Below are 26640 nucleotides of genomic sequence, written 5' to 3' on the forward strand. Positions count from 1 at the left end.
ATATACACTGACTCTGTCCCCTGCTGTTCTTCCTAGGGAGGAGGACACACTTGTGCTGACAGATGAACCCACGCAGTTGGGGGGAGTCTCCTCTCAAACTATGTGGCCTGCGGTTCAACGTGGGACAGCATGTTTTTACTGTGGTCTTACTGATCATTATATTAAAGTCTGTCCATCTTGTGCCAAAAGTGGTACGCTATCACAAAAGTTGTGTTCCCCTGGTTGTTTGGAGAGAGACGACCAGGGTGTGAACATTTCCTGCACTTTTTCATCTCAGTTTACAATTTCGGCTGAAATAGCGGTTGGTGGAAAAACTGAGACTATTCCGGTTCTTGTGTATAATGGAGCTGGAGTCAGTTTGGTGGATTCTCGCTTTAACCAGACCCATAGTCTGATCAGTAGGACGTGTTGCATAGTTTGGGCGCAGAATAAACTTGTGAGAGTAGATTATATGGGGTAATTCAACTTTTATCTACACAGAACATGAGGTACATGCATCAGCTTCTTAATACAGCATAACAGGAAGTCTAAAGGACCTTTTACCAGAGAGAAAATGAAACCAAAGTACAACAAGTATATGCATTACATTCAACTAAGCAGATAACAGTAACAACATCGCCATCTACTGTCAGAAAAGTGGAAACTCCTCCTGCACACAAATAAGTCTGTATCTGCTGCATATCTACCAACACCCTTTCTCAACAGTAAGGACTTATTCAGTTATGCCTAATTTCTTCATCAGTCTCTGATGTCTTTCAGCATTCAATACCTTTGTGAAAATATCTGCTGTCATATCTTCAGTTGGGCAGTACTCTAAATTTAGGATTCCATGTTCCTGGAGCTCTCTCGAAAAGTGAAGTTTACATCAGTGTGTTTAGTTCTTGGATTAACTCTTTCCATCTGAGCAAGAACAAGACATCCTTGATTGTCCTCACACATCTTTGTTGGTCCCAATTGTTGTTGTCCTAAGTTTGCTAGCAGCTGTCTTAACCATAGAACGTCTTGACTGGCATGAGCTGTGGCAGGTGTATCTAGCTCTTCCTGCACCCAGGGCAAAGGATCAGTTTGGCGCCCGCCCTCAGATTTCTGCCCCCTATAATGTCCTCAGATTTCTGCCCCCCATAATGTGCCCAGATTTCTTCTGCCCCCATAATGTCCTGATTTCTGCCCCCATCCCCTCCCTTCCCGGGTGCAGTTGCATGTGGTGGAGAAATCTGAGGAACACAGTAGTATACAGCACAGCCCACGTAGCAGTATACAGCACAGCCCATGTAGCAGTATACAGCACAGCCCGCGTAGCAGTATACAGCACAGCCCACGTAGCAGTATACAGCACAGCCCACGTAGCAGTATACAGCACAGCCCACATAGTAGTATATAGCACCATATAGTAGTATACAGCACAACCCGCATAGTAGCATATAGCACAGCCTGAATAGTAGTATATAGCACAGCTCGCATAGTAGTATACAGCACAGCCCACATAGTAGTATAAAGCACAGCCCGCATAGTAGTATACAGCACAACCCGCATAGTAGTATACAGCACAGCCCGCATAGTAGTATACAGCACCGCCCACACAGTAGTATACAGCACAGCCCGCATCTCTCCTTCTGGCAGTTCGGTGTCTTCAGCTCCAGCCTCCATTATCCAGCCGTCTGGAGCTGGAGCACTTACCACAAACCGCAAGGCTGCCTGTGAAGAGCCTGCGAGTGATGTCAGCAGCGTGATCATGTGACCTAATCACGCTGCTGGCGCTTCACTGATGCGGAAGTGCCGGCGGCGGTCAGGGCATAGATCAAGGGTACTAGCGTCTGAAGACGCTAGTACATCCTTGGGAACCGACGCGCAGCACTTTCTCTGAGCCGGCTGTCAATTTGACAGTCGGCTCAGAGAACGGAAGAATCTCAATGTGGGGGCGGCAGAATTCCGCCGACGGGGAGCCTCCTCCTTGGACCAACGCATCAGGCGGCCTGCTGGCACCCCCTGTCGGCTGCGCTCGGGGCACATGCCCCGGCTGCCCCCCCCAGATGCGCCACTGAGCTGTGGCGACATATTCTGCTTCTGTCAACGACAGTGCTAGTCCAACTAATTGGTCCGCCTGAGAGCAAGAAAAGATAGCCACTGGTAGATTTTATTGGATCTCCAGCCCAGTCTACATCAACGTATCTGGTTAAAATGCATTTCTCACTTGCAGGTAGTTTCAGTTTAACACTGCTAGTCCCTTTCAAATAACAGATTACTCTCTTCACTGCATTCCAATCCATTTTGTTTGGCTTTGACACCTTCCTGCTCAAAATTCCTGCTGTTGCAATGTGTGGCTTTGTAACAGTCGCAAGATATAATAATTTTCCCATTGCCTTTCTGTATTGTTCATTATTCGGTAACAGATTCTGTTCACTATTTATTACCTTCAGATAGTTGGTTTCCAATGGAGACTTTACTGGTTTGGCATCTTTCAATCCAAATGTTTAAATGATCCAATGTCTTGAATCATGTGATTTTGATTAAGAAGGAAACTCCCGTCTTCTCTTTCTGTGCTCCTATGTGCGGTTTCACATTTCCCAGATTTTTGAAACTCCCAGACTATGAGAAATAAGATTCTCTGGTCTGATGAGATGAAGATAGACCTTTTTGGTGATAATTCTAAGCACTATGTGTGGAGAAAACCAGGCACTGATCATCACCTACCCAATACAATCCCAACAATGAAAAATGGTGGTGGCAGCATCATGCTATGGCGGTGTTTTTCAGCTGCAGGGGCAGGACAACTGGTTGTCATTGAAGGAAATATGAATGTGGCCAAGTACAAAGATATCATGGATGAAAACCTCTTCCAGAGTGCTCTGGACCTCAGACTTTGCAATAGGTTCACCTTCCAACAAGACAATGACCCTAAGCACACAGCTAAAATAACAAAGGAGTTGCTTCACAACAACTCTGTGACTCTTGATTGGCCCAGCCAGAGCCATGACCTAAACCCTATTGAGCATGTCTGGAAAGACCTGAAAATGGCTGTCCACCAACGTTCACCATCCAACCTGGCGGAACTGGAGAGGATCTGCAAGTAAGAATGGCAGAGGATCCCCAAACCATGTGTGAAAAACTTGTTGCATCATTCCCAAGAAGACTCATGGCTGTACTAGCTCAAAAGGGTGCTCCTACTCAATACTGTGCAAAGGGTTTGAATACTTATGACCATGTGATATTTCGGTTTTAGTTTTTTAATAAATTTGCAAAAATGTCTACATTTCTGTTTTTTTTTTTCAGTCAAGATGGGGTGCAGAGTGAACATTAATGAGAAAATAAATGAACTTTTTTAAATTTACCAAATGGCTGCAATGAAACAAAGAGTGAAAAATGTAAAGGAGTATCAATACTTTCCGTACCCATTGCAGTGATCATGGGAGATTTAACTATCCAGATATTTGTTGAGAATCTCTCTCAGGCAAAAGTACTGGGTCCAAAAGTTCTTATCTTCTCTTGCTGACAACTTTAATCTTTCAAAAGGTAGAAGAGAGAACAAGAGGATCTGCAATCTTGGACTAATTCTTACCAACAGGGAGTAAATGGTTCAGGAAGAAAAGGTGACAGGGAATTTAGGAGGCAACGATCATGCTAGCCTCGAATTTTGGATTACAAGAGGAGGAAGACCAGAGAGACCTCAAACTTTAAGGTTGATGTCATGACTCTGTTGTCGGGTGACCCGAGCCCAGGGGTTCCTTCCCTGTCCCTAATACTAGGTGGCATCCAAGCTCACCTTGTACCCTGGGTTACTTTTGAAGGTGAAGATGCCAGGGTCACGTAACTTGTTTTAGCTCCTGAATCCGCCCTCAGTCTGTACCCCTTCCTCACCAAGAGAAGGGAAGAGTAGTGGTGCACCGTATTACACCCATCACACCAACAAGGTAATAAGAACATGGGTAACAGAATACACCAAACATACAAATATACACTCACATATAACAGAGGTATGCAGCGGGAAGTGGAGGACAGGGTAAAACCAAAGTAGGAAAAGTAAGGGAATTATCACACACAAAACCAAGCAACAGTCACAGATAAATCCACCAAACACCTTCTCAAATAATCACCAACTACCCTGCAAGCCATGCAGCATAAGCTAGCTCTGACGATGTGTGTTAGTCAGAACCCAGATTATATAGGGGCTGGAAAGAGCTAATAGTTCACAGCTGAGAGCCTTAGCTCCAAGGGCTCTCAACAGAGCAGATTAACCCATTTAAGAAAGCAAATGTAACATCAACTGATCTTCACGGTGCCATCGAAGGAAAAGAATCGACTCTATCCATAAACAGAGAGATGGTGAGATAACATTTAGCTAATTTAAATGAATTTAAATCTCCTGGTCCTGATGAATTACATCCTAAGTCATGTAGCAAGGCTCATTAAAGGGTCAACATTGCCTTATAGGATTCATACCTTCCAATAGATAGTACTAGAGTTCTAGCTCTCTTCCTCTCTGAAGAGACAATTTGCATAATTAACATATTACCCAGAGGAGCATTGCAGCTTTAAGTCTCCTCATCTCAGCATGCTCAGCATGTCGATCTCCGCAAGGAGAAACAATACTTTTTGGATCCTATGGTACTGAAAGAGTTAGCAGAGATAATTGCAGAACCAGTAGTAAGAATCTTTGAAAAATTCTGGAATCCAGTCAAAGTCTCAGAAGACTGGAGAAAGGCAAATATTGTCCCTATTTTCAAAAAAGGAAAGGAGACAGAGCTAGGAAATTACAGGCTAGTGAGCCTTAAGGCCCCTTCACATTAAGCGACGCTGCAGCGATACCGACAACGATCCGGATCGCTGCAGCGTCGCTGTTTGGTCGCTGGAGAGCTGTCACACAGACCGCTCTCCAGCGACCAACGATGCCGGTAACCAGGGTAAACATCGGGTAACTAAGCGCAGGGCCGCGCTTAGTAACCCGATGTTTACCCTGGTTACCATGCTAAAAGTAAAAAAAACCAAACACTACATACTTACCTACAGCCGTCTGTCCTCCAGCGCTGTGCTCTGCTTCTCTGCACTCCTCCTGTACTGGCTGTGAGCCGGAAAGCAGAGCGGTGACGTCACCGCTCTGCTTTCCGGCTCACAGACAGTACAGGAGGAGAGCAGAGCACAGCGCTGGAGGACAGACGGCTGTAGGTAAGTATGTAGTGTTTGGTTTTTTTTACTTTTAGCATGGTAACCAGGGTAAACATCGGGTTACTAAGCACGGCCCTGCGCTTAGTTACCCGATGTTTACCCTGGTTACCAGTGAAGACATCGCTGGATCGGTGTCACACACGCCGATCCAGCGATGTCTCCAGGGAGTCCAGCGACGAAATAAAGTTCTGGACTTTATTCAGCGACCAACGATCTCCCAGCAGGGGCCTGATCGTTGGTCGCTGTCACACATAACGATTTCATTAACGATATCGTTGCTACGTCACAAATAGCAACGATATCGTTAACAATATCGTTATGTGTGAAGGTACCTTTACTCTATACCAGGAAATATCTCTGAACAAATAATTAAACAGCATGTTTGTAAGTACTTGGATAAGAATACAGTAATTAACCAGAGCCAGCATGGGTTTGTAGCAAACAAGTCATTACAGACGAATCTAATTACCTTCTATGATGGAATCACTAACTGGGTGGATCAGGGAAATGCGGTAGATAAAGTATATCTCTAGTTCAGCAAAGCATTTGATAAAGTATCTCATACTTTTCTTATTGAAAAAATGACCAAGTATGGGAGTAACAAGACTACGGTTAGGTGGATATATCAGTGGCTCAGTGATCGTACTCAAAGAGTGGTAATAAATGGTTGCACATCCAATTCGAAGATTTTTTCAAGTGGTGTACCACAAGGCTCTGTCCTGGCCCCAGTGTTGTTCAACATTTTTATAAATCATCTCGATAAGGAACTGAAGGTAAACTAATCAAATTTGCAGACAATGCAAAGCTAGGAGGGATAACTAACACTAGAGAAGACAGGGAAAGGATTCAGAAGGACCTAGATAAGTTTTAACAATGGACAGCGACTAATAGAATGGTATTTAACAGGGAGAAATGCAAGATTCTACATCTGGGCAAGAAAAATGAAAATTACATCTATAGAATGGGAGGAATAGAACTAAGCAACAACACATGTGAAAAAAACTTGGGTATACTAATTGATCACAGACTACACATGAGTCAATGTTGTGATGCAGCAGAAAAAAAAGGCAAACAGTTCTAGGATGTATTAAGTGAAGAAATATCCCCCTCTAGTCCTCCTTGGTCAGGCCTCATCTGGAAAACTGTGTCCATTTCTGGACATCACATTTTCAAAAAGACATTGAAAAACTGGAGCAAGTTCAGCGAAGAGCTACTGGGATGGTAAGCAGACTGCAAAGTATGTCATACGAGGAACGATTAAAGGATCTGGGAATGTTTAGCTTAAAAAAAGAAGGCTTAGAGGAGACTTAATAGCTATCTACAAATATCTGAAGGGAAGTCACAGTATAGAGGGATCATCATTATTCTCATTTGCACATGGAAACATGAGAAGCAATGGCATAAAACTGAAAGGGAGAAGATACAGATTAGATATTAGAAAAAACTTTTTGACAAGTGAGGGTGGATCAATGAGTGGGGAACAGGCTGTCAAGAGAAGTGGTGAGTTCTCCTTCAATAAGTCTTCAAATAGAGGCTGTACAGACATCTGTCTAAGATGGTTTAGTGAATCCTGCATTGAGCAGAGGATTGGACACGATGACCTTAGAGGTCCCATAAAACTCTAACATTCTATGATTCTATGAGAGCCAGAATGAGGCCAGAGCAAGGCTCTCAGACAACGATGCCGATCGCTGCAGTGTCGATGTGTGGTCGCTGGAGAGCTGTCACACAGACAGCTCTCCAGCGACCAACGATACCGAAGTCCCCGGGTAACCAGGGTAAACATCGGGTTACTAAGCGCAGGGCCGCGCTTAGTAACGCGATGTTTACCCTGGTTACCAGTGTAAATGTAAAAAAAATAAAAACACTACATACTTACATTCCGGTGTCTGTCCCCCGGCGTTCTGCTTCCCTGCACTGTGTAAGCGCCAGCCGTAAAGCAGAGCGGTGATGTCACCGCTGTGCTTTACGGCCAGCCGGCGCTCAGTCAGTGCAGGGAAGCAGAACGCCGGGGGACGCAACAGACACCGGAATGTAAGTATGTAGTGTTTGTTTTTTTTACATTTACACTGGTAACCAGGGTAAACATCGGGTTACTAAGCGCGGCCCTGCGCTTAGTAACCCGATGTTTACCCTGGTTACCAGTGAAGACATCGCTGAATCGGCGTCACACACGCCGATTCAGCAATGTCTGCGGGAGATCCAGTGACGAAATAAAGTTCTGGCCTTTCTGCTCTGACCAACGATGTCACAGCAGGATCCAGATCGCTGCTGCGTGTCAAACACAACGATATCGCTATCCAGGACGCTGCAATGTCACGGATTGCTAGCGATATCGTTGTTAAGTCGCTCAGTGTGAAGGTACCTTTAAACTGAGAACTTGCTACAGTTATCTCTGACTTCCAGTCAGTCACAAATTGAGATGGTGGATCAGGACAAGAGCAGCGCTGGCAACAGCTGAAGATGGCAGCTGGTAAGCATAAGACTAGGGTTAGGTAACTTATATTACCATATTTTTCTGATTATAAGATGCACCGGACCATAAAACGCACCCCAAATTTTGGCAGTGGAAAATAGAATTTAACTTATCTTACCTGGGGGCCAGCGGTGCTGGAGAGGGTGTCACAGCAGGCATGGTCCCTTCCTCAGGGCAACGCTGCAGGCCCTGGCTGGGAGGAGGGGAATCCCAGTGGTGCGATGTTGCAGGGACGGTGTCAGGGGTGAGGCAGAGCAGTGTGTTGCAAATATCTCAATCTGTGCACACTCCATCGGAGGCAGCCATTTCCCTGAAACCCACAGCCTCAGGAAAATGGCCACTGGAGGCGACGTGTATATGTGCGCGTGTCGCCTCTGATGGCCCACGACTTCAGGAAAATGGCCGCCGGGAAACCAATGATGTACTCTGCTCTGCTCACGACTGAAACTGGCCCACAGCATCACCACACTTTTGCCGGCGACGACTCCCTGTTGAAGGGACCCTGATCCACCACAGCTGCAAACCCCAAGTAAGCCTGCATTTAGACTATAAGATGCACCCCCCCATTTTCCTCCCCAAATTTTTTTGGGGAAAAGTGCATCTTATAGTCCAAAAAATATGGTAGTTGTACCAATTCAGCACTGATATAAAAAGAACACTGGAATAGTGCTTTAAAAGCAAATTATATAATTATTATATTAAAATATAAACTTAAGATATAAATACACTTAGTAAAAAATGAGTATGCATATTTGTGAGGTAAGCATACCTGGATTGGATCTTTAGTACATTTGGACATAAAGATTTGGAATAAATGGCTTGTATTGGTTCACAGTCCTCATAGGTCAAGTTGTAAGTTTTAGTAAGACCTTGAAAAAATAATATATTATATAATGCAGTGTACTGTATTCTACTGTTAACTGTAAAGGTAGATTTTATCTGTATTGCCATTTGTATGTCATCCATATGGCATTTATTTTTCACATCATGAGGGAATAAAATTTAGAAGACCAAAATATTTCCTATGTCAAGAGAATATACTCATGTTGTCTCTTGAGCAGACCACAGCTCTGCAGTCTCCTTACTTCCTGGGGGAAGGGTACAGTTAGGGCCAGAAATATTTGGACAGTGACACAATTTTCGCGAGTTGGGCTCTGCATGCCACCACATTGGATTTGAAATGAAACCTCTACAACAGAATTCAAGTGCAGATTGTAACGTTTAATTTGAAGGGTTGAACAAAAATATCTGATAGAAAATGTAGGAATTGTACACATTTCTTTACAAACACTCCACATTTTAAGAGGTCAAAAGTAATTGGACAAATAAACATAACCCAAACAAAATATTTTTATTTTCAATATTTTGTTGCAAATCCTTTGGAGGCAATCACTGCCTTAAGTCTGGAACCCATGGACATCACCAAACGCTGGGTTTCCTCCTTCTTAATGCTTTGCCAGGCCTTTACAGCCGCAGCCTTCAGGTCTTGCTTGTTTGTGGGTCTTTCCATCTTAAGTCTGGATTTGAGCAAGTGAAATGCATGCTCAATTGGGTTTAGATCTGGAGATTGACTTGGCCATTGCAGAATGTTTCACTTTTTGGCACTCATGAACTCCTGGGTAGCTTTGGCTGTATGCTTGGGGTCATTCTCCATCTGTACTATGAAGCGCCGTCCAATCAACTTTGCAGCATTTGGCTGAATCTGGGCTGAAAGTATATCCCGGTACACTTCAGAATTCATCCGGCTACTCTTGTCTGCTCTTATGTCATCAATAAACACAAGTGACCCAGTGCCATTGAAAGCCATGCATGCCCATGCCATCACGTTGCCTCCACCATGTTTTACAGAGGATGTGGTGTGCCTTGGATCATGTGCCGTTCCCTTTCTTCTCCAAACTTTTTTCTTCCCATCATTCTGGTACAGGTTGATCTTTGTCTCATCTGTCCATAGAATACTTTTCCAGAACTGAGCTGGCTTCTTGAGGTGTTTTTCTGCAAATTTAACTCTGGCCTGTCTATTTTTGGTATTGATGAATGGTTTGCATCTAGATGTGAACCCTTTGTATTTACTGTCATGGAGTCTTCTCTTTACTGTTGACTTAGAGACAGATACACCTACTTCACTGAGAGTGTTCTGGACTTCAGTTGATGTTGTGAACGGGTTCTTCTTCACCAAATTAAGTATGCGGCGATCATCCACCACTGTTGTCATCCGTGGACGCCCAGGCCTTTTTGAGTTCCCAAGCTCACCAGTCAATTCCTTTTTTCTCAGAATGTACCCAACTGTTGATTTTGCTACTCCAAGCATGTCTGCTATCTCTCTGATGGATTTTTTCTTTTTTTTTCAGCCTCAGGATGTTCTGCTTCACCTCAATTGAGAGTTCCTTTGACCGCATGTTGTCTGCTCACAGCAACAGCTTCCAAATGCAAAACCACACACCTGGAATCCACCCCTGACCTTTTAACTACTTCATTGATTACAGGTTAACGAGGGAGACGCCTTCAGAGTTAATTGCAGCCCTTAGAGTCCATTGTCCAATTACTTTTGGTCCCTTGAAAAAGAGGACGCTATGCATTACAGAGCTATGATTCCTAAACCCTTTCTCCGATTTGGATGTGAAAACTATCATATTGCAGCTGGGAGTGTGCACTTTCAGCCCATATTATATATATAATTGTATTTCTGAACATGTTTTTGTAAACAGCTAAAATAACAAAACTTGTGTCACTGTCCAAATATTTCTGGCCCTAACTGTACGTGTCTGAGTGACAGTTCTGGTCAATTTCCTTCTGCTACTGTCATTTTTCTGAAGTGAAATTTGCATGTAGAGTTAACCTCAACCTAAAATCATCATATTAGATACATTAAAGGGAACCTGTTATTTAAAAAATGCTGTTAATCTGCAGGATATAGCATTCTGACATCATGCACTGGCCACAGCACTGAGAGCTCCATTGCTGGGAGGAAGTTAACTTTATTCACTCCAGCAGCCTCAGGCTTTCAGTCATAGGGGTGTGGCCAGAACAATTTCAGTTACTGTTCAGTGCATAGAGAAAGCTAGCTGTAACCATGCCCTCGGCACTGACTGACAAACGGCTCAGCACTAGGGTTCAGCATGATGTTTCAGATGTACTTCATGGGAAACAGGCCTAGAGATGTTGCAAGCCATGGTAGCACATTGAAACACTTTGGAGAAATGGCGATACCACTGGTTCCACCACCATTAAAACATTGTAATGCTGAGCGGTTAGTTTACCTAGAATGAAGACTATGGAGGTCCGGCAACCATACATTAGGCCACCTGACACCATACTCCCGGGACTATGGCACGTATGATGTTCCATTTTTAAGACCTCTTCATGGGGTTGTTGTGGTCCCCAATCACTGCATCCAAAACAAAAGCGGGACTCATTACTGAAGAGGATAGATCTCCATTTCAGCCCGATTGCCATCTTGGTTTGTACAATGATAGCCTTTGAGTGCGATGGCATTAGATCAATGGAACATCTATAGCTGAATGTCTGTCTCATAGCCCAATGTCATGCAAACGTCTTCTGATGGTCTATGTAGACACTGTTTGATATTGTTGACTTGGTATGTGACATCAAATTTCACTTGTGGTGCAGAATGGATCAATCGTGTAACAAGTGGTACACCATTTCTCCTAAGTGTTCAAGGAGAATTTTTCAGCATGACAATGCCAGGCCTCATGTTGCTCATGCTACCGTGAGGAATCTGCGTGGCCTGCACACATTTCCATGACTTCCAGTATCTCCGGACTCTCCTCCCATCAAGCACATCTGGGATGTTATTAATCTGCAATTGCAAAGGGAGCTGCCAGCACTGCATCTTGATGATTTGTGCACCAAAGTGAATTCAGAACTCTGCTGTTCAGACAACCAATAATAATCTGATAGCAGCCAAGGAGTGAAAATGTTTGTATCTCTGCACATGTTGCTCATACTTAATACTGAGTGAATTGAAATGTTTTGAAAATTTGGTTCTACGGCTTTTCCTTCTTGGTGTAAGGAGTGTATCTCACTATATACAGTCAGCATGAAAAATGTTGTAAGAGTAGTAGAGGCACCAGAGATGTAACATACAACTATGATTTAATTACCATTTACTTACCATTCTTGTAGAACAACTGAAAAACCATGTGGCATGAGCCAAAATGCAAGTATATAAGGCATTTTTCCACATTCCTGTCCAATGTGCTTAAACATCTAAACACAGGAAGAACTGACTGTAATAAAAGAGTGCAATAAATAAGAAAGTGCAATGCACAAAGTGTATGACCATTCAGAGAAAATCCTGACACGTACACATATTCACTATACTTTATAGTACCTGTACTGTAAATGTTAAATCACTTTCCACTAAAAATATTGCCAGTTAGGCGCAAGAATATACCATACATATGGTAAGTACAAAATGTACAACAGATTTGGCAAAGAAAACATATACACATGGTAAATCTACACTAAGCATACAAATGAGTATTCAGTATTCAAGACATATTCCACATAATAGAGGTCTTTTTTGCCTGGTAATTTTTTAACACAATACACTTTTCCATACTTAGAAAAAAAAAAAAATACATACCTTTATTGAGAATTTGCATTTCAGTTGCAAAGGAACATTACCATGGCCTTGCTCATAAATAAAAGCTTTATGATAGCTATGGAAGAAGAAGGATGAAAAGAAGATGCAGGCATACGCTGATCTAGAAGTACCCACTGTTCGTAAGGCAAGCTGAGAAAAAACGTATAATAATAATAATAATAACAAGCAGCAGTCCTAGCAATAGATATTATACAGTCGGGCCCAGAGAGGAAAATGTTAGGTTAAAAACCCAAGGTAAAAACACAAAATACACTGCTCAAAAAAATAAAGGGAACACTTAAACAGCAGAATATAACTTCAAGGAAGTCAAACTTCTGTGAAATCAAACTGTCCACTTAGGAAGCGACACTGTTTGACAATCAATTTCACATGCTGTTGTGCAAATGGAATAGACAACAGATGGAAATTATTGGCAATTATCAAGACACACTTAATAAAGGAGTGGTTCTGCAGGTGGGGACCACAGACCACATCTCAGTACCAATGCTTTCTGGCTGATGTTTTGGTCACTTTTGACTGTTGGTTGTGCTTTTACACTCGTGGTAGCATGAGAAGGACTCTACAAGCCACACAAGTTGCTCAGGTAGTGCAGCTCATCCAGGATGGCACATCAATGCGAGCTGTGGCAAGAAGGTTTGCTATGTCTGTCAGCGTAGTGTCCAGAGGCTGGAGGCGCTACCAGGAGACAGGCCAGTACACCAGGAGATGTGGAGGGGGCCGTAAGAGGGCAACAACCCAGCAGCAGGACCGCTACCTCAGCCTTTGTGCAAGGAGAAAAAGGAGGAGCACTGCCAGAGCCCTGCAAAATGACCTCCAGCAGGTTACAAATGTGCATGTGTCTGCACAAACGGTTAGAAACCAACTCTAGGAGGATGGTCTGAGTGCCCGACGTCCACAGATGGGGATTGTGCTCACAGCCCAACACCGTACAGGACGATTGGCACTTGCCACAGAACACCAGGATTGGCCAATTCGCTACTGGTGCCCTGTGCTCTTCACAGATGCAGGTTCACACTGAGCACGTGTGACAGACGTGACAGAGTCTGGAGACACCATGGGGCGCAATCTGCTGCCTGCAACATCCTTCAGCATGACCGGTTTGGCAGTGGGTCAGTAGTGGTGTGGGGTGACATTTCTTTGGAGGGCCGCACAGCCCTCCATGGGTTCGCCAGATGTAGCCTGACTGCCATTAGGTACCGAGGTGAGATCCTCAGACCCCTTGTGAGACCATATGCTGGTGCGGTTGGCCCTGGGTTCCTCCTAATGCAGGACAATGCCAGACCTCATGTGGCTGGAGTGTGTCAGCAGTTCCTGCATGATGAAGGCATTGAAGCTATGGACTGGCCCGCCCATTCTCCAGACCTGAATACGATTGAACACATCTGGGACATCATGTCTCGCACCATCCACCAACAGACCACAGACTGTCCAGGAGTTGGCGGATGCTTTACTCCAGGTCTGGGAGGAGATCCCTCAGGAGACCATCCGCCGCCTCATCAGGAGCATGCACAGGCATTGTAGGGAGGGCATACAGGCACGTGGAGGCCACACACACTACTGAGCATAATTTCCTTGTCTTGAGGCATTTCCACTGAAGTTGGATCAACCTGTAACTTCATTTTCCATCATTCCAACTCCAGACTTCCGTGCGATATTAGTTGTGATTTACGTTGATCATTTTTAGGTTTTATTGTTCTCAACACATTCCACTATGTAATGAATAAAGATTTACAACTGGAATTTTTCATTCAGTGATATCTAGGATGTGGGATTTTAGTGTTCCCTTTATTTATTTGAGCAGTGTATATACTGCCGAAAAAAATAAAGGGAACACTGAACAACACAATTTAACTCCAAGTCAATCACACGTCTGTGAAATCAGCCTGTCCAGTTTTGAAGCAACACTGATTGTGAATCAATTTCTCCTGCTGTTGTGCAAATGGAACAGACAACAGGTAGAAATGAAAGGCAATTAGCAAGAAAACTACTGTGGTGATTGCGCTACCTGAGTGGGTTGGGGGGACACTCGCTTGGCATGGAATTAAAGCACTCAGGCACTGTTTCTCCACATAAGCAGTCTATTCCGGTTTATTAAATGTCATAAACCGCATCACAAACAGTTAATTACAGTTCACTATATACATCAACGGAACACATTAACCACCGACAGTCTGTTCCAACGACAGATACGTCTCTGCCCGTAACCCCCTGTTATCTGGAGTTACCTTACAGGGAGCTGCGGCTCCACACACTGACTCCTGTCAGTGCTGGTTCCCAGGGGAAAGCTGCCTCACTGGGGTCACCGTCCTTGTGACCAGGGCACCTCAGACAGTCCAGACCCACAGTAGGAACTGTAGCTTCCCCAACACAGTAGCCATCCCAGACTCTGCAGCTACAGCCTCTTTGTGCGCTTTTCAGGAAGTCCAGTCACAGGCACTTCCAACACACAAGCCTTCAGTCCATGGTCTCACCAGGTGCTTCCAGGACTCCAGTCCACTCCAGGACAATCCAATACACTTACCATTCCAGGACTCACACTCTCAGCAGGTGCTTTCAGGAATCCAGTCCATCCCAGGACATTCCAACACACAGGCTATTCCAGCACTCTGAACCTTCCAGGTCCATACACTCTCAACCATGTGACCAAACCCTGGTCACATTATGTAGCTGTAACCACTCCCATAGGTGGGATGTGTGTGGTGTCTGGCTAGTTCGACCCGCCCAGCTCTTCAAACTAGCCCTATAAGCCCTCGATTATAAGTAAACACAACAAACACTTGTGGAACTATAAGTCCCGGCATAACTATATCATTTGGGTTTACAGCGCACAGCACCTCTGCGACACATACTGGCCATTTACAACAATGACAGTCCCTAATTCACCATCATAATTATGCCTCCAAGCGCATCCTTAAGCACACACAGCGCCCCCTGGCAGTAAACATGGGTCACTGCACCACACTACCTATAAGGGTATGTGCACACGTTGCGGATTTGGCTGCGGATCCGCAGTGGATTGGCCGCTGCGGATTCGCAGCTGTTTTCCATGCGGTTTAGAGTACCATGTAAACCTATGGAAAACCAAATCCGTAGTGCCCATGGTGTGGAAAATACCACGCGGAAACACTGCGTTGTATTTTCCGCAGCATGTCAATTCTTTGTGCAGATTCCGCAGCGTTTTACACCTGCTCCTCAATAGGAATCTGCAGGTGTAAAACCGCAGGTGAAATCCACACAAAATACGGGGGGAAATCCGCAGTAAATCCACAGGTAAAACGCAGTGCGTTTTGCCTGCGGATTTTGCAAAAACGGTGCAAAAAATGTGCACACGAATCCGCAACGTGGGCACAGAGCCTAAAGGAGCCGTTCTGCAAGGGGTGACCACAGACCATTTCTTTGTTTTCATCCGTTTTGGCTGTTGTTTTGGTCACTTTTGCATTTTGTCATTGCTCTGAACAAAAGACTGAATTGTAGATGCATAACAATCCAAAGAAATTTTAACCACTTTCCGACATGTGGTGTAATAGTACGCCCATGTCAGACTCCCCCTGTTTGGTGCTGGCTCTGGCACTGAGTCCGCACCTTTCTGGTCACATGACAGCTGATCTATAAAGCTGACATGTGCCTGCAGTGGCATTTAACTCGCACTTACAGAAAGCAAGTCGCTAATCCCGCCCATCAGTGACCCCGTCACATGATCGCAGGCCACCGATTGGTCAGCATGACATCCAGAAATCTGCAGAAGACCTTTATGGTTGTAATTTCCAGATTGCTATGAGGGCCGCCCCGTGGACGGCGCTCATAGCAAGTGAGCATTTCGGCTACACACAGGCGATCTGATCATCGCCTGTGTGTAGCAGAGGCAATCAAAGTACTGCAGCTTCTGGTCTTCCATGAAGACTATTGAAGCATGCAAAAAGTAAAAAAAAATGTTTTCAAAATATAAAAAAATAAAATATATAAAAGTTCATCCCCCCTTCTAAATAAAATAACAAAAAATAAAATATACAAATATTTGGTATTGCCATGTTCAGAATTGCCCGATCTATCAATATAAAATAGAATTAACCTGATCACTAAAAAGCATAACAAGAAAAGAATTCAAAACTACAAAATTACGTTTTTTGGTAGCCACTACATTGCAATAAAATGCAAAAACGGCCGATCAAAAGATAGATCTACAAAATGGTATAAATAAAAATGTCAGCTTGGCGAGCAAAAATAAGCGGTCCCTCAGCCCCACATCATGAAAAATGGAGATGCTGCAGGTCTCAGGAAATGGCGCCATTTTTTTTTTTTTTTTTACAAATTTTGGATTTTGTTTCACCAGTTAAATAAAAAAGAACCTAGACATGTTTGGTGTCTATGAACTCGTAATAACTTGGAGAATCAAAATGACAGGTCAGTTTTAGCATTTAGTGAACATGGTAAAAAAAAAACAACCAACTGTGGAATTGCACTTTTTTTTTGCAATTTCTCCGAACTTGGAATTTTTTTCAGTACACTATATGTTAAAACCAATGGTGTCGTTCAAAAGTACAAATTGTCTCACAAAACACAAGCCCTCACATGGCCATATTTACGGAAAAATAAAAAAAGTTATGGTTTTGGGAAGAAGGGGAACAAAAAATGGAAATTCCAAAAACTGAAATACCACTGGTTGTTAAGCGGTTAAAGGAGTTGTCTGGCCCAGGAAGAAAAGTCTGCTGTCACTCTGTGTGACTGCAGACTGCCAAATCTAGCGATGCACCTCACACTGTCATGATTCAGCAGTCTGCAGTCACATATAATGACTGCAGACTTTTCTTCTGAGACCAGACAACCCATTTAATCCAGATTTAAAGGGAATCTGTCACCTCATTTTGGCCCTATAAACTGTGGCCACCGCCATCAGGGGCTTATCTACAGCATTTTGTAATGCTGTAGATAAGCCCCCTGATGTAACCTGAAAGATAAGAAAAACAAGTTACATTATACTCACCCAGGGGTGGTCCCGGTTCGGGTCCGATGGGCATCGCAGGTCCAGCGCTGCCTATACAGAAAGCCTCTCCATTCTGGCTCATAGACAGAAATTCTTATGGAGACTTTCCTTGATGACATATCTGCATGAGTCAACCCTTTTACATTTTTATATCATAGCAAGGCCACACTTAACGAAAGGTCTTGTGTGAGGTTACCGTTAATGACTCGGCCAGAGGGTTAATGTTGAAGCTTTTTTTCTGTTTGCATTTTATTTTTTAGACCTATTACATTAACTTATCAGGTTATTATTACTCTACTGATCGTTGGATTAAAGAGGCAGAGGAAGACATCAGAGCGTTATGCCCCTTTTAGCTCTGATTATCTTAGGACAATTTACTAAAAGCTTCTGATGGGTCTCTATGATCGACCAGGAATTTTGGAAATAATAGTTATCTTTCAAACAAAAAGAAAAATTCATGCGGAATAAATATAACTTACACCTTTTTCTAATGGGTCAAACCACAGCTCATCGCCAATTCGTGAAAGAGAGTGAAGCGCTTTTCCAAACACTAACAAAAAAGACAAGAGCACAGCTTGATGTTATTGCAGTAACCAAACAAAACATGCAGAAAACATCACAGTTATATATTTTTTTAATGTTTTACAAGTAAGCATTGTGAATTTAATTAGGTAAAGCTGGCAGAGAACTCGTAAGGCATATCATTATATCATCCTAAAGGCCCATTACTAGAATCTGGGCGTCTAAACTACTGGCATCTAGTCATTACAGAGTGTGCCACTCAAGAGTCAACCGGGCACAAGTCAGGGCTAACGTCTAGGGGAATTAATGAGACATAGATTAGGCTTGATTTAATAACGAGGACTCCCAGGTATTGGACCCATATGTACTTTAGGTGCAGTAGAAATGTATAGATTGAAATGACATCCAAAGAGAAATGCTTTCACTCTATGTCTTACCAGTAGGTGCCGATTGTTTTGTGCTCATCTTTCCTCCTCTCTCCCCCCTTCCCTTCTCGTTCCCCTCTATGCATCTTCTTTATTCAACATGGTTTTTGATTATGCATTATGCTGGTTTAAAAACTGTTGAAAATTTTAAATAAAAATACTTTATTTATTTTTTAAAAAGACAACTGGACAGTGCTGGGGTGGTGACGAGTCACAATGTCAGGGTTCTTAGCACATTGACCAACTTCTTTGATTTCCAACTGCACATTTTATGCCATCACTAGCTGTGTCCAGAAGGATGTCAATCAAGCAAGAATAGTCATACTAGCAGCCAGGAAACTGTAGTCCCGATTCATCAAGACCAGCGTTGGTCTGGCAGCTCTGACATCAACTCCAAGGTATAGCAAGCCATCACTGGCAACTACTAAGGCTGCCGTCACACTAGCAGTATTTGGTCAGTATTTTACATCAGTATTTGTAAGCCAAAACCAGGAGTGGGAGATAAATGCAGAAGTGGTGCATATGTTTCTATTATACTTTTCCTCTATTTGTTCCACTCCTGGTTTTCGCTTACAAATACTGATGTAAAATACTGACTAAATACTGCTAGTGTGACGGCAGCCTAAGGCTATGTGCACATGTTGCGGATTAGGCTTAGGAATTTCTGGTGCGGATTCTGCCTCTCCTGACAGAAAACGCACCTGCGGATTTGTCGAGTTTTTTGTGCGGTTCCGCAGCGTTTTTTGGGCGTTTTTCCTGCGGTTTTCTTGCAGATTTGCGGCGTTTTTTACCCCTGCGGTTTTCTATAATGGAATGGGTACAAAAACGCTGCAGATTCACAAAAAAGAAGTGACATGCTACTTCTTCTCATTGATTTACATTGTACTGTAAATCAATTGCGGATCTGCAGCGTTTCTGCACCGCAAAAAATGCTGCAGATCCGCAGAGAATACGCAACGTGTGCACATAGCCTAAGAGGTAAGCATTTATACCAGAGGGGAGTGGAAAAGTCAGAACAGTTGAGAACTCAGGACCAAGACCTCTAGGAGACAAACAACTGTTTAACCCTTGCAACAACAGAGCAAGAGAAATCTACACCACTTAACCTTTGCAAAACCAGAACAAGGGAAATCTTCATAGCTATTTGGAAGGCAAAGCAGATCATCCAATGCAGGTGCATGTGTAGCCAGATGATGCAATATTCTGACCTCTCTCTGTCATGGTATCCCCCCCCCCCCCCAAACAGCTATGTCTGCACATAATTAGCATTTATTTTGCTGACAGGTTTCCTTTAACACTGACAGAACAATTACATGCACGTGACTACTTTTTGGCTGCCCAGCTGATACTTCCTATATAGTTTTGTGAGACACAAGATTGGTAGAAGCACTGTGTTCATGGGGCACTCCAATAATGGAGCTATAGTTTTGACAATTAAACATGTACCTGAGGGCGGAGATTAACCCCTTAGCGACCGCCGACACGCCTTTTAACGGCGGCCGCTAAGGGTACTTAAACCACAGCGCCGTTAATTAACGGCGCTGTGGAAAAAGTAAATAGCGCCCCCCAGAGTCGGATTTTCTCTGGGGTCTCGGCTGCCAGGGGTAGCCGAGACCCCAGAGAACATGATTCGGGGTTTTTTTTTACCGACCCCGCATTTGCGATCGTCGGTAATTAACCGTTTACCGGCGATCGCAAAAAAAAACAAAACGCGATTTCTTTTTAATTTCTCTGTCCTCCGATGTGATCGCACATCAGAGGACAGAGAAAAGGGGTCCCAGATAGCCCCCCGATACTCACCTATCTACCCCGGTGCTCCTCGTGGCTCCCGGTGGGCACCGCCATCTTCAAAATGGCAGGCGCATGCGCAGTGCGCCCGCCGGCCGGAACCGGGGGAATCTTTGGGGTCTCGGCTGCCGGGGGTAGCCGAGACCCCAAAGAACATGATCGGGGTCGGTTTTACCGACCCCTGTTTTGCGATCGCCGGTAATTAACAGTTTACCGGCGACCGCAAAAAAAAAAAAAAAAAATCAAAGTGTAATTCTCTGTCCTCTGATGTGATCGCACATCAGAGGACAGAGAAATTGGGGGATTCGGGGACCCTATTATACTAACCGGTGTCCCTGGATCCTCCTGCTGCTCCTCCTGGCTGCCGGGGAAAAGAAAATGGCGGGCGCATGCGCAGTGCGCCCGCCATCTGCCGGCCGACAGGAGAAGAGCAGTTGGGGCTAAAATTAGGGCTAGGGTTAGGACTAGGGCTAGGGTTAGGGCTAGGGGTAGAGTTAGGGTTAGGGCTAGGGTTGGGGCTAAATTTAGGGTTAGGGTTGGGGCTAAATTCAGGGTTAGGGTTCTTTCACACTTACGTCGGTAGGGGGCCGTCGCAATGCGTCGGCCCGACATACCGACGCACGTTGTGAAAATTGTGCACAACGTGGGCAGCGGATGTAGTTTTTCAACGCATCCGCTGCCCAATCTATGTCCTGGGGAGGAGGGGGCGGAGTTACGGCCACGCATGCGCGGTCAGAAATGGCGGATGCGACGTACAGAAAAACATTACATTGAACTTTTTTTGTGCTGACGGTCCGCCAAAACACAACTGATCCAGGGCACGACGGACGCGACGTGTGGCCATCCGTCACGATCCATCGGCAATACAAGTCTATGGGCAAAAAACGCATCCTGCGGGCACACTTGCAGGATCCGTTTCTTGTCCAAAACGACGGATTGCGACGGATGCCAAACGACGCAAGTGTGAAAGTAGCCTTAGGGCTAGGGTTAGGGTTAAAGTTAGGGCTAGAGTTGGGATTAGGGTTAGGATTAGGGTTGGTATTAGGGTGAGGGTTGGCATTAGGGTTACGCTTGGGATTAGGTTTGGGATTAGGGTTAAAGTTAGGGTTGTGATTAGGGATGTATTGGGATTAGGGTTAGGTTTGAGGTTAGGGTTGAGATTAGGATTAGGGGTGTGTTGGATTTAGGGTTTTGATTAGGGTTATGGTTAGGGTTGACATTAGGGTTGTTTTGGGGTAAGGGTTGTGATTATCGTTAGGGTTAGTGATTAGGATTATGGATCGGGTTGGGATTAGGGTTAGGGGTGTGTTGGGGTTAGGGTTGGAGCTAGAATTGGGGGGTTTCCACTGTTTAGTTGCATCAGGGGGTCTCCAAACACGACAGCCAATTTTGCGCTCAAAAAGTCAAATGGTGCTCCCTCCCTTCTGAGCTCTGCCGTGCGCCCAAACAGTGGTGTACCCCCACATATGGGGCATCAGCATACTCGGGATAAATTGGACAACAACTTCTGGGGTCCAATTTCTCCTGTTACCCTTGTGAAAATAAAAACTTGGGGGCTACAAAATCTTTTTTGTGGAAAAAAAAATATTTTTTTATTTTCACGACTCTGCATTCTAAACTTCTGTGAAGCACTTGGGCATTCAAAGTTCTCACCACACATCTAGATAAGTTCCTTGGGGGGTCTAGTTTCCAAAATGGGGTCACTTGTGGGGGTTACTACTGTTTAGGTACATCAGGGGCTCTGCAATCGCAACATAACGCCCACAGACCATTCTATCAAAGTCTGCATTCCAAAACAGCGCTCCTTCCCTTCCGAGCTCTGCCGTGCGCCCAAACAGTGGTTTACCCCCACATATGGCACATCAGTGTACTCGGGATAAATTGGACAACAACTATTGCGGTCCAATTTCTCCTGTTACCCTTGTGAAAATAAAAACGTGGGGGCTACAATATCTTTTTTGTGGAAAAAAAAATATTTTTTATTTTCACGACTGCATTCTAAACTTCTGTGAAGTACTTGGGCATTCAAAGTTCTCACCACACATCTAGATAAGTTCCATGGGGGGTCTAGTTTCCAAAATGGGGTCACTTGTGGGGGGGTTTCCACTGTTTAGGCACATCAGGGGCTCTCCAAACGCGACATGGCGTCCAATCTCAATTCCAGACAATTCTACATTGAAAAAGTAAAACGGCACTCCTTCTCTTCCAAGCTCTGCGGTGCGCCCAAACAGTGGTTTACCCCCACATATTGGGTATCGACGTACTCAGGAGAAATTGCACTACAACTTTTGTGGTCTAATTTCTCCTGTTACCCTTGTGAAAATAAAAATTTGGGGGCAAAAAGATCCTTTTTGTAGAAAAAATGCGATTTTTTATTTTCACGGCTCAACGTTATAAACTTCTGTGAAGCACATGGGGGTTCAAAGTGCTCACCACACATCTAGATAAGTTCCTTAAGGGGTCTAGTTTCCAAAATGGTCTCACTTGTGGGGGGTTTCCACTGTTTAGGCACATCAGGGGCTCTCCAAACGCGACATGGCGTCGAATCTCAATTCCAGCTAATTCTGCATTGAAAAAGTCAAATGGCGCTCCTTCACTTCCAAGTTCTGCGGTGCGCCCAAACAGTGGTTTACCCCCAAATATGGAGTATTGGCGTATTCAGGAGAAATTGCATAACAAAATTTATGGTTACATTTCTGTTTTTACACTTGTGAAAATAAAAAAAATGGTTCTGAATTAAAATGTTTGCAAAAGAAAGTTAAATGTTCATTTTTTCCTTCCACATTGTTTCAGTTCCTGTGAAGCACCTAAAGGGTTAATAAACTTCTTGAATGTGGTTTTGAGAACCTTGAGGGGTGTATTTTTTAGAATGGTCACACTTCGTTATTTTCTATCATATAGACCCCTCAAAATGACTTCAAATGTGATGTGGTCCCTAAAAAAAAAAGGTGTTGTAAAAATGAGCTGGTCAACTAAATTTTGTTTCCAAAATTGTGCTGATGTAAAGTAGCCATGTGGGAAATGTTATTTATTAACTATTTTTTGTGACATATCTCTCTGATTTAAGGGCATAAAAATACAAAGTTTGAAAATTGCAAAATTTTAAAAATTTTCGCCATATTTCCGTTTTTTTCATAAATAATCGCAAGTAATATCGAAGAAATGTTACCACTAACATGAAGTACAATATGTCACGAAAAAACAATCTCAGAATCAGCGGGATCCGTTGAAGCGTTCCAGAGTTATAACCTCATAAAGTGACAGTGGTCAGAATTGTAAAAATTGGCTCGGTCATTAAGTACCAAATTGGCTCTGTCACTAAGGGGTTAAACAGAGATTCTGTGGTGAGCAACATTTATATTTCACTTTTTCCTGTATTACTTTCTGTAAAGGTTGCAGATGTAAGGTATTTTCTCTAGCTATACAGAACAGGGTGTACAAAGCAGGGCTGTGGAGTCGGAGTCAAGAAGTCGGAGCCCATTTTGGTGGAGTCGGAGTCATGGAAACTGAGGAGTCGGAGGTTTGGCTTACCTACTCCACAGCCCTGGTACAAAAAGGGACCACATCAAAATGTATATCACATACTTACCTTTTTTTTTGTAGAAGGGGGCTTCTGTCATGGTGACATGGGATGATTGTGGTTACACAGCAACACCACATCTTCTATAGGCACAAATGTGAACTACTTTATTGTGGTTGAAACTCAATAACATAGTGTTGGAATGTTGCAAAAAAAAAAAAAAAAGTTGAACCTTAGGGATTATCCACAACTAGGACAACGCCTTCTCACTCCCCACGCTTGGTCTCGATAAAATAAAAAAGTTATACTCGCCTCCCGTGCCGGCGCCATTCACACAGTATCACTGTCTCTGCCTTCGGACAAATTGAAAATGAAGAGAAAGTCGGGGATCAGCTGCTGTTCTGTTTGATGAATCCTGTCATAAATCACACTCTGTGAGTATCTCCAGGCTCTTTATTCACATCATGTCTCAACCTCCATTACATGAATTCCGAGTACAACAACATCCAACAAGTTCCAAACAAAGAATATAGAACACACATAAAAGTAGTGAGACCCCTAGAGGCCACATGAACATATAACATATTGCTACATCCTTTCTCTTTTAACTAGAGGAACAATAAAAGATACTAAACTAATGTATACTATGACAAAGTTAGAAATTAACCTAGTACGTCCAGTTAGATATAATCTTTGAGGTGCGCCGGCTTTTTGCTAATTCTGCCAGCTCTGGTAATATAAGATGTGTCACTTTCTACATCTGGTACATCTGGTAGTTCTTCTGATATTGTCTGTCTCTGGCCAGAGTCCTCACCCTGATGGTCAGCTGTCACTGTTGGTGCCTGACTTGTACTTGCTGCCTCGTTGTCTTGGGTGTCTGGATACTGTTCAAAAGGCCATGAATCATCTCTTTCTTGCGTTTTCCTCAAATATCTTCGATTCCTCCTTAGTCTTCTTCCGTCGTCTGTTAGAATTTCGTAAGACCGCGGTCCCAGTTTCTGGACAACCTTTGCCAGTGTTTGTCAAATGTGGTGCTTGGCTGCAGCCGAATGTTGTCATTTCTCTGGAGCTCCGGCAGATCCTTTGCAGATTTATTGTAATAGAAAGCTTGCCTAGCTTGATTCTTCTGTAATTTAGCTTCGATGTTTCCCAGCAGCTTTGGCTCTAACAGAGGACACGCAGTTGGTACTAGTGTCTTTGTACGCCTACTCATGAGCCTCTGTGCCGGACTGCTGTCTAGGCCTTGGGTGGGTGTGTTTCTATGATCCAGTATAGACAGATATACATCAGCACCCGCCTGGTTTGCTTTCTGCATGAGTCTTTTGGCCGTTTTTACTGCTGACTCTGCTTTCCCATTACTCTGAGGATATCTTGGAGAAGACGTCTGGTGTTCAAATTCCCATTTCTTACTGAAAGTTTTGAATTCTTCCAACGTAAACTGTGCCGCATTGTTAGAGAAAACGATATCTGGAATGCCATACCTGGCAAAATGGGCCTTGAGTTTTTTAATCACTGTTCTCGCCCTTGTGTCCTGCACCAAATCAACCTCCCAGAAGTTAGAGAAATAGTCCACTGTAATCAGGTATTCTTTGTCATTCCATGTGAACAAGTCTGTTCCTATTTTTGACCAAGGCCTATGTGGAATTTCATGAGGTTGCAATGTCTCCTTTGGTTGCTTATCATTGCAGGATGCACATATTTCACATTGTGCTATGTAATTTTTTATGTGGTCATTCATTCCTGGCCAATAAACTGATTCTCGTGCACGACGTAGGCATCCTTCCATGCCTAAGTGAGAAGAGTGCAATGTCTTCAATATGCCTCTTCTGAGAACTTCAGGTATAACTGCCCTGTCTCCTTTAAAGATGATTCCTTGCTGCACTGACAATTCATCTCTTATGTGGAAGAATGGTGAGACTTCCCTCCGAGCATGCTGTTTGTATTTTGGCCAGCCCTGCAAGATGACAGTCTTTAAACTCTGGAGACTTTTATCCTTCTCTGTACAAGTCTGGATTTGCTTGACCTTTTCTTTTGACACTGCAAGGTAGTTACACATATTGATGGTTTCAATGTCTTCCTCCTCATCATTTGTGATAGGAAGGTAAGCTCTGCTTAGCGTATCTGCAATCAGTAAGTCTCTTCCTGGACAGTACCCGATGTCAACATCATATTTCTGAAGTTGCAACAGCATGCGCTGTAGTCTCTTTGGGGCATTTAGTAATGGTTTCTTTGTAATGCTCTCCAATGGTTTGTGATCCGACTGCACTGTTACCCGTCGACCGTAGGTGTACTGGTGAAACTTCTCCATCCCAAATACCACAGCCAGTAGTTCCTTCTCAATCTGTGCATATCCCTGCTCTGTTGTTGTAAGGGCTCTGCTTGCAAATGTAATTGGCTGTTTGTTCTGCATTAATGTGGCTCCAAGGCCTTTTTCCGAAGCATCACATTGTACCACCAGTTCTCGATCTGGATCGAAATACTTTAGGGTTGCTGTATCTGCAATGGCATTCTTTACTGCTCGGAAAGCAGTCTCCTGGCTTTCTGTCCATTCCCAGCGCACATCTTTGTGGGTTAGCTGTCTCCGTGGCTCACACATGTCTGACAGATGTCTGCAAAATTTTGAGAGATAATTCACCATGCCCAAAAATCGTTGTACTCTAGAAACATCAGTAGGGGTGGGCAAATCTTGTATTGCTCTCACCTTTTCAGGATCCACTTTGACCCCAGTTGAAGTCAGTCGATGACCAATATAGGCCACTTCTGTCATTTTCAATTTGAATTTGTCCAAATTCAGCTTTATGTTTTTTTCTCTGCATCTGTACAAAAATTGTATCATCTTCTGATCGTGATCCTTGATTGCCGATTCCATATTTTCACCTTCTCCCACTACTAGGATATCATCCGCTATTGTCTTCACTCCAGTAAGTCCTTCCAAAGCCTGCATCAATTTCTGCTGGAATATCTCTGGAGCAGGTTTTAGTCCCATGGGCATTTTCAGCCATTTAAAGCGTCCAAATGGTGAAGAAAATGTTGTCAATAAACTTGAATCTTCAGTCAGGGCCACATGCCAGAATCCATTTTTTACATCACATACAGAAAATATTTTAGCCTTTGATAAATCTGGTAGAACATCATCTAATG

The 26640-nt window shown here is 43.7% G+C and overlaps 1 protein-coding gene across 1 annotated transcript in view; it reads right to left on the bottom strand.

Annotated features, from left to right (window-relative positions):
• RAD9B (RAD9 checkpoint clamp component B) overlaps positions 1-23599 on the bottom strand; it is a 110655-nt gene extending 87056 nt beyond the window's left edge. The window contains exons 1-5 of the mRNA XM_069747266.1: positions 23569-23599; positions 17724-17794; positions 12243-12392; positions 11769-11883; positions 8406-8505 (exon numbers count right to left, since the gene is read on the bottom strand). Of these exons, the coding sequence (XP_069603367.1) occupies positions 8406-8505; positions 11769-11883; positions 12243-12392; positions 17724-17794; positions 23569-23599 (467 nt within the window). The remainder of the gene's footprint in view (positions 1-8405; positions 8506-11768; positions 11884-12242; positions 12393-17723; positions 17795-23568) is intronic.
• Positions 23600-26640: the final 3041 nt, after the last annotated feature.

This window comes from Ranitomeya imitator, chromosome 1, assembly GCF_032444005.1.
Source record: "Ranitomeya imitator isolate aRanImi1 chromosome 1, aRanImi1.pri, whole genome shotgun sequence".
Taxonomy (NCBI): domain Eukaryota; kingdom Metazoa; phylum Chordata; class Amphibia; order Anura; family Dendrobatidae; genus Ranitomeya; species Ranitomeya imitator.